At 41.2% G+C, this 9,213-nt stretch overlaps 1 protein-coding gene across 2 annotated transcripts in view; it reads left to right on the top strand.

Moving 5' to 3' along the window:
* Nucleotides 1–4,830: 4,830 nt before the first annotated feature.
* Nucleotides 4,831–9,213, top strand: part of LOC129711102 (insulin receptor-like) — a 196,915-nt gene continuing 192,532 nt past the window's right edge. Inside the window, exon 1 of one of the 2 annotated variants that reach the window (XM_055658498.1) lies at nt 4,831–7,595. In XM_055658498.1, coding sequence (XP_055514473.1) covers nt 7,520–7,595 — 76 coding nt within the window. In that variant the 5' untranslated portion in view covers nt 4,831–7,519. The remainder of the gene's footprint in view (nt 7,596–9,213) is intronic. The other variant, XM_055658499.1, reaches the window with a different exon arrangement.

Genomic DNA, 9,213 nt, shown 5'->3' with positions numbered 1-9,213 from the left:
CAAGCTACAGAGGCGAATCAACCTACAAACCCACACATCTTTGGGATATGGGAGAAAACAAGTGTACCTAGAAGAAACCTGCGTAGTCACAGGGAGAATGTGGAAAGTCCACACAGCCCAAGATTGAATCCGTGCTTTGAGGCAACAGCTCTACCAGCTGAGCCCCTGTGGTACTCTGTGCTGTCAGTTGTGTCATGAGGTTATATTCCCAGCATCTTCCAAATAAATTGACCCCTATTTGTCTTGCCTTAGCATTCCTCAATTGTCTCGATCAAGTTCCTACTTTACATGGGTCTGCAGGTCGGCTCTTAGACCTGAGTGGTATATTAGGCTATCCTGATGTTGTCAGTGAATGTTCATGTGTAAACATTTCCAGCAAGGATTGCTGGATTGCAATATGGATAGAAAGCTTGCCTGATTTATGCTCATTGTAGCCGGGGGGGGTTATTGTGATGGCCTTACTGCAATACTAGATAAGAATGACAAATTTGGAGTAGAGCTGGAATTATAATTGCAATGCTCCTCATTTTTGCATATCAGTAGCCCACTCCGCAATAAGCCACTGGAACAGCCTGAAGCATAAACAAGACTAAGCATGCAACATTGCACACATGTGCACACTAGTGAATCAATGTTTAAAAGGAATATACACAACAAGTTTTTGTGAGTGGAATGAAACTTGCAGGTAATATTCTAGTGTTTTCATTTTATTTTAATTTAGTTTCATTTATTATCGTCACGTGTACCGAGGTATTGTGAAAAGCTTCTTGTTGCGTGCTATCCAGTCAAAGAAAAGACTACACGTAATTACAATCAAGCCGACCACAGTGTACAGATAAGAGATAAAGGGCGCAGCATTTAGTGCAAGTTAAAGTCCAATGAAGTCTGATAAAAGATAGTTCAAAGGTCTCCAATGAGGTAGATGGAAGGTCAGGACCGCACTCCAGCTGATGAGAGGGCGATTCGGTGCTTGACAACAAACTGTCCCTGAACCTGGAGGTGTGCGTTTTCAAATTTCTGTACCTCGTGCCTGATGGGATCGGGGGGAAGAGGGAATGACCAGGGTGAGATTTGATAATGCCAGTGGCCTTGCCAAAGCTGTGTAACGTGTAGATGGAGTCAGTAGAAGGGAGGTTGGTTTGCCTGATGGTTTTGGCCACATCCACAATTCTCTGTAATTTCTTGCTGTCTTGGAAAGAGTTAGTCCAAAACCATGCTATGGTGCATCCCAATAAGACGCTTTCTCCAGCGCATCTACAGAAGTTGGTGATGGTTGTTGGGGACATGCTTGGTGCACACCTGTTTGAGCACACATTTATTTTACTTTCACATGCTGAATGTCACCCTTCGAAAAGCTTACTTCTTATCAATTAATATATCCTTCAGTGGAAAAGTGCAAGTGTATTTTGAAAACATTTCGCCAAGTCCTGTTATGCACATGTCACATTATCGCAGGATTTTAACGAGGCATATAGAGCATAAATATGCCTCGAACAAATTCTTAATAATTCTGTTATTGTTGCCTGTTCTTAAAAGCACTCAGAGTATTTGTTCCAGTATGGAGGAGGGACAAGGATGGCAAGGTAAGGGAACCTTGGATGTCAAGGAAAGTTGTAAATCTGGTCAAAGAGTAAAATAAAGCACGGGTTTCAAAGGATGACATCAGGCTTTGAGTTATATAACAAACGCAGGAAAGACGTCAAGCAGGGAATTAGGAGGGACAAAAAGGGGGCCATGAAATATCCTTGGTAAATAGAATTAAAGAAACAATGGCCTGTTTCCTTTATCACAGTAACATTTTTTGATATCTTTCATTCATTTGTTCTATATCTCTCTGCATCACTGTCTATATCTCTCATTTCCCTTTCACCTGACTAGGCTGAAGGAGGGTCTTGACCCAAAACGTCTCCCATTCCTTCTCTCCAGAGATGTTGCCTGTCCGCTGAGTTACTCCAGCATTTTGTGTCTATGGACGTAAATGTGGATGAGTTTTCTGACAAGACAAAATCAGTGGAGTTGCAGACAGTGAAGAAGGCTGCAAAGGATACAGGTGGATGTAGATCAGATATGGGCAGAGAAATTACAGATGGAGTTTAATCCGGGCAAGTGTGAGTTGTTTCGGGGGAAAGTATACAGTTAATAACAGGAAGCTTAAAATCATTGATGTATTGAGGGATCTTGGGATCCAAATCCATGGCTCCCTGAAAGTAGTAACACAAGCAGATAGAGTGGTAAAGGTGAATGGTATGCTTGGCTTCATCGGTCACGTGAGTGAGTATACGTTTTGGGAAGATAGACACAAAAAGCTGGAGTAACTCAGAGGGACAAGCAGCATCATCAGAGAGAACGAATGGGTGACGTTTCGGGTTGAGACCCTTCTTCAGACCAACAACACCCATCCCTTCTCTCCATAGATGCCGCCTGTCCCGCTGAGTTACTCTGACTTTTTGTGTCTATCTCTGGTTTCAACCAGCATCTGCAGTTCCTTCGTACACATAAGTTTTGGGAAGTCATGTTGCAGCTTTGTAGCACTGGCTGCACTTGGTGTATTGTCTCCAGATCTGGTCACCTCATTACAGGAAGGATGGTGAGCCTTTGGTGAGCGTGCAGAAGAGTTTTCTCAAGATGCTGCCTGGATTATAAGATATTAATTGCAAGGAGAGTTTGGACAAACATGGTTTGTTTTCTGTGGAGTGTCAGAGGCCGAAGGGAGACCTGATAGAAGTTTATAAAATTATGGCAAGCACAGATAGGGTAGACAGTTAGAACCTTTCTCCCCAATGTGGAAATGTCAAATACTGGAGGGCATAGTTTTAATTTGGGAAAGGAATGTTTCAACAAGATAAACTGGGCAACATTATTACCCAGAGTGGCAGGTGTCTGGAACACGCCTCCAGTGGTAGTGGGGGATGGAATCAGATGCTATAGTGGTGTTTAAGAGGCTTTTAGATCGGCAAATGGATATGCAGGGAATGGAGGGATATGGATCAAGTACAGCCCGAAGGGATCAGCTGTATTTGTCATCATGTTTGGCACAGGCATTATCGCTGATGGGCCTGTTCTTGTGCCGAAATATTCTATGTTCTATGTTGGTAAACAACTAAGCTACTATTACGATTTTTAAAAGACATTTAGACAGATGTATGGATAGGAAGGTTTCGAGTACTATGGGTCAAATGCGACGATCCCAAAATGCTAACTGGGTTGGCATTGACAAAATGTGCTTAAGGGTCTGTTTCCAAGCTGTGCAGCTCCAGCACTTTACGACTCCATGTGATTGATGTCAAATGGATGTGCTTTATTGCATAATTGGACAATTTATGAACTAAGTATATTTTTAGTGGAAACAAATTCCCTCGGACCATGTAACATTCTAGGCTTTTACAGAGGGAAACTTACGATGGTAACGTCTGGATTTGTGTGGAGCCCAGACTGGGTAGGAGCAGTTCCTTTAGTGAAGTAGCAATCAAAGTGCACGGCCACCGTTACTGTAATTAGCTTCTTTTTTAGTTTTGTTTAGTTCATTGTCACGTGTACCGAGATACAGCGAAAAGCTTTTGTTGCGTGCTAACCATCCAGCAGAAAGACAATATGTGATTATAATCGAACCATTCGCATTGTGCAAATACATGATAAAGGAAATAATGGTTAGTGCAATCTTCTTCTTGCGAATGGAGTGCACAGCCTAAAGTTGTAGGGTCAACTTGTTCTATTTGATCTATTTGTTTGTGCACGTCGGGTTGATTGCATTAGTCGAAATGGGGTGGACCACGTGAAGGTTGCGATCTCCCATCCCTTTAGTGCAATGGAAAGCCAGTAAAGTCCGATCAGAGATAGTCTAAGGGTCCCAGATGAGGTAGATAGTAGTTTAGGTCCAGGTCTAGAGTTTCAATGTCAAGAGCTGTACTGGAATTCGTCAAATTCGTCAGAATCTTTTGGTCAAAACTGCTAGAGGAAATCAGTGGGTCAGGCAGCATGCATTACACATTAAGCATATTCTATTCCAGATGTATTTAAATAATTTCATTAAAACTCCACAGGTGCCAAAGTGGCATTTGAACTATTTCTCTGGACTATCAATTCAATGCTACAATGTCTACACGTTCCTTGTGCTGACAGAAGTTGGTGATCAGATACCACCGACAGTCATAAGGTCATAAGTGATGGGAGCAGGTTTGGCCCATCAAGTCTACTCCTCCATTCAATCATGACTGATCTATCTCTCCCCCCTAACCCCATTCTCCTGCCTTCTCCCCATAACCTCTGACACCAGTACTAATCTAGAATCTATCCATCTCCGCCTTAAAAATACCCATTGATGGCCTCCACAACCTTCTGTGGCAAAGAATTCCACAGATTCACCACCCTCCGACCTAAGAAATTCCTCCTCATCCTAAAGGAACAGTATCTGTGATCTCTCACTTTACCAACATGGAAAGCCCCATTTCTAACCTGTGCTTTTGATATTTTCATGAAGGATGGTAGCAAGATTTGATTACATACCAATATTTTCATTAAAGATTCCATTATCTTCTTCTTTATAATCCACTGAAATTCAATAGTAGGAAACAATTTTCATTTCTATAGCATCATTAACTTTGGGTAAGGTCCAAATATTCACATTATTAGACAAATGTTAGTATTGAAGATAGGCGAATTATGAAGCTAGAGAAACAAATGTAGGTGGAAGGGAAATAGGGAAGGGAGAAATAGATGCAAAGTGGGGCATGGGGAGAAGGTGCAGGGGGAAAAGAAGGGGGGATAGTATCTGGAGGAAGAAGGGAAAGAGGGAGGGCTTTGTAGTTACCTAAAATTGGAGAATTCAATGTGCATACGGTTGGGTTGCTACGCAAGTGAAAAATGAAATGTTGTTCATCCAGTTTGCGTGTGGCCTCACTATGGTAATGGAGGAGGCCCAGAACAGAAAGGCCAGTATGGGAATGGGAAGAGGTGTTAAAATGGTTGACGAACAGGAGATCTAAAGGCCTTGGCGGACTGAGCACATGTTTAGCGAAACGGCCACCGAGTTTACACTTGGTCTCGCCTACGTGCAGAAGGCCACAACAGGAACCGGGGTCGCATTAGATGAGGTTAGAGGAGGTGCACATGAACCTCTATCCTCTGGAAGAACTAGTGGGTCCCTGGATGGCGGTAAGGGAGGAGGTAAAGGGACAGGTTTTACATCTTCTGTGGTTGCAGAGGAAAGTCCCTGGTGAGGGGATGGTTTGGGTGGGAAGAGATGAGTGAACCAAGGAGTTGCAGAGGGAGTGGTCTCTGTGGAAAGCAGAAAGGGGTGGGAATAGGAAGATGTGACTGGTGCTGGGATCAGGTTGGAGGTGACGGAAATGTTGGAAGATGACGTGTTGGATGTGGAGACTGGTGGGGTGAAAGTTGAGAACTCGGTCCTTGTTGCATCTAGGGGGAGGGGAGCAAATGCAGAACTATGGACACAGAGGAGATGCAGGTAAGGGATCCATCTATGGAAGCAAGGGGGAAACCACGTTTACGAAAGCATGAGAACCCCGTTGGTTGTCCTAGAATGGAAAGCCTCATCTTTGGAGCAGATGTGGTGGAGATGGAGAAATTGAGAGTAGCGGATAGCATCTTTGCAAGAGGCAGGGTCGGAGGAAGTGTAGTCTGAATAACTGCTTGTAGGTTTGAAGTAGATGTCAGGTTTAATTGGCATATGTACTGTCAACAGAACAATGAAATACTTATTTGTAGTAGCATGAAGATCACAAAGTGGCAGTGACGTGCACAATTTTTAAATTGCCATCTTTTGTTAAATTTGCATGTGTCCTTAACACTATGAGATGAAAACATGGCCATGTATGATCTCTCATTTAAAACAAAGTTATGTGTGGTATGTCTGTACCCCTGCCTGACCGTCCATTACCCTTACTATTACCCATCCCCTTACCATTTGCGTAGTGGAATAGCTTGTGACAATAACACTGGCTAACATGTCTGTTAAAATGGATAAAGAAAAATGTAAACACCCTCATGAAATATTCACACCTTACTACATCAAGCATCCTTTAAATAGCAATAACTCCAGATTATTGCTTTGTTTAACTCCAATCCAATGGGATTAGAGCAGTGTTTATGTTATTTATCATTGTGCAGTCCCCAAAAATCCTGTTGTTTGCTTGCAGCCAAGTAGAGATATTTAATTATCTCGTCAGTGCAAAGTTAGTCCATGTTTTAAAAAAAATAATCACAGAGTCCAGTCCGCGAAGCGGTGTACTCTTGGTTCTGGTTTTGCAGTTGTCCCGTCTCTCTTCTCTTTCCACCCCCCCTCTCTCTCTCTCTCCATGGGCTGGCGATGCTTGTTTACTCGGCACAGCCAGAAGAAGTTTGCGTTTGGTCTGTTGGTTCGAGGCTTTTCGATACCGCTTGGTCGTCCGTCTTTTTTTTTGGTGTTGCTCTACCTACCAGAGAAAAAATAAATTGCAATTCATTTTTGCTAAAGAAGCACACGAGAGAAAGAAAAAAACAAAAAACAGAGACGTTGTTGAGAAAAACAAAATATTGGGAGAAAACAATCACTTTGGAATGCGTTGAAGCCATAGGCAAGAAAAAAACCTTCAAGGATTTTATGGCATTGTTGATCAATTTTGCGCCTGGTGTTCTGATAATTTATTAAATATTTTGATTTATTTTTTTCCTTTCGTGAAATGGGGACGTGCTGATTTTCTTCTTGCGGGGAGCCTGCAATATTAACAACAACAAAAAAGAACGCAGGAAGCCAAAGGAAAATCAAGTTTGGATCATCTTGGAAAGGATTTTGTGGCTGATTGATTTTCTCAACAGATTGGATTGTTTTCCCCTTCCTCTTCTCAGGACCTGGTAAATGTGACAGGATTTAAACAACAACAAAAAAAACCCCATCCCAAACAATTGCATCTTGTTGCAATGATATCATCCGGTGAAAAGGAAATTACAACTAAAAACAGTGGAGTTTGAGGATGAAATAAAAGCAAAGGAAATGAGGGGTTTCTTGAACAGGGCAGTGAAGCCACAACCTTTGCAACTCAAATGTGATTTCCAGAGAAGATCTTGTCTTTGAAGGGGGGAACAAAAGATTGGAGAAAGCTTCTTCAGCTGTGGTGGAAGAAATAATCCTGCAAATAAATTAAGAGGCGAAAAAGCTGTAAAATCTGTAACAAACTCCCAAAAAAGACTGGAGAATAAGGGCCGATTAATCTTATTTTCCTTCTCTCTCATGGACAAAGTGAAGGATTTGATCCAGTCTAACTGTCTTGTGGAAAGAAAACTCAAGATTTTTATCTGTGTTGGGAACAGTTGTACTTTTTATTTGCGAGATTTAAAAACAAATTATATTTTTCCTCCTTCTCCTCTTTCCACCCCTAAGTAACCTCGAAAAAAATCCAAAAAAACTCAACTTTTATTGCAGGTTGCCCTTCAACCCTGCGTTTTGTTTTGGTTTTTATTCTGATCCATACAAGGGTTGTTTGTGTGGGAGTTAATTTTGAAATAGGAAGATTTCAGACCCAGAATGGGAATAAAGACTTTGATATTAACCTCGGTGACTCTCTTCATTCTGGCCAACACTGGCCCAACAGAAGCAAAAAGTAAGTATTAGCTTAAAAACACAATTTTTAAAATATATTTTTTAATGATTTGCACTTCGCATTCAGGAGGATTTAACGCTATTTTTAATATGGTGCGTTTAATTTATTTACTGTTTACATGTGTGGAAACGTTTCTTACCTTGTTTTAAAAAAAATTGCAACTTGAGGCCTAATATGCACCCGAAAGCCTTTGACTCGAGTAGAAGGGTAAAGGCGGCAGCTCGCCCTTCTTGGGCGAACCTAAAACCGAGAGCCGAGGATTTGGCAACGCTTGGGCCCAGGGTCTTGCAAGCGTCGTCAAAGTAATACACCTAACCTTTACTTTTACAGTCTGAAGATGCACATAGATGAGATTGGTATTGTTCCGTTTTTTTTAACTAAATATTTAAAATATTACTAATAAAAAGAACGGGGCAAATGCAAGTTGTTTAGAGAAATCTTACAAATTCAATTTTAATTGTTTGGGATTAGTTGCAAAAGGAAATTGATTTGCTATTGGAACAATAATTTCCTAACATTGGGAAATAAAATAACTGTAAAGTTCCTTGTTTTCTCCTTATTGCACAATTGTGTAAATACGTTAGTTGTAAAGAAATCTACACATTTTAAGATGTTTACTTCCAAATGCATTTTATGTTTTTATTGTAGAATGGTGGTACTCTGAACTAATCGGTTGAATTTGGATGGGTTGAGCATAAGAGCATGACTGTGTTCACCTTTCCCCCACCTAATTTCCAATGAAGATCTAGAAAAATAATATCAAGATTAGACTCGCTATAGAAGTCTGATCAAAACATAGGAAAGACACAGAGTGCTGGAATAACTCAGCGGGTCAGGCAGCATCTCTGGAGAACGTGGATAGGTGACGTTTCGAGTCGAGACCCTTCTTCAGCCAAAACCTTGCAGCAAGAGAGGGCAAAAATTGATAAGAGACACAAAACACTCAAAACATTGTAATCCACTGAAATACCCTGGGATTCCATATGTCGTCAAAGGGGATTTTCTTTTTCACGTTACTGTCATACAGCTTCTCATGAAGGCGGGAATAGATAACACCTGCACTCTCTTGTTAAAGAAAAAGAAGGGTTCTGGCCCAAAACGTTGCCAATTCATGTCCTCCAGAGACGCTGTCTGACCTGCTGAGTTACTCCAGCACTGCCTTTTTTTGTAAACCAGCATCTGCAGTCCCTTTTATCTCTATCTTCTATTGCTCTTTGGTTTTCATATTGTATAGTATGTTATCTGAATTCTCTTAGCAGTAGTAGTGCTTGCTTTAAAACAGTTTTCAAGGGAAAGATGTATGGTATTGGCTTCTTATTGTCACGTACACCAAGATACAGTAAAAAAAACTTTGTTTTGAATGCTATTCATGCAAATCGTACCATATGTGAGTACATTGGGTGGTACAAAAGAGAAAATAAACAGTGTGGAATTTAGTGTTTTAGTTACCAAGAAATTAAAATAAAGTGCAAGGGCCACAATGAGGGAGAATGGAAGATTCGATATTTATCCGTGGCATAGGGGAGGTCAATTTGAGAGTCTGATAACACCAGGAAGAATATGCTCTTGGATCTGGCGGTATGTTCTTTCAACTTTTTGTATCTTCTGCCCGATGGGA

Source organism: Leucoraja erinacea, chromosome 29 (genome assembly GCF_028641065.1).
Source record: "Leucoraja erinacea ecotype New England chromosome 29, Leri_hhj_1, whole genome shotgun sequence".
NCBI classification, from domain to species: Eukaryota; Metazoa; Chordata; class Chondrichthyes; order Rajiformes; family Rajidae; genus Leucoraja; species Leucoraja erinaceus.
Note: the sequence above shows the minus strand (reverse complement) of the source record. Positions and strands in the feature narration are given on the sequence as shown.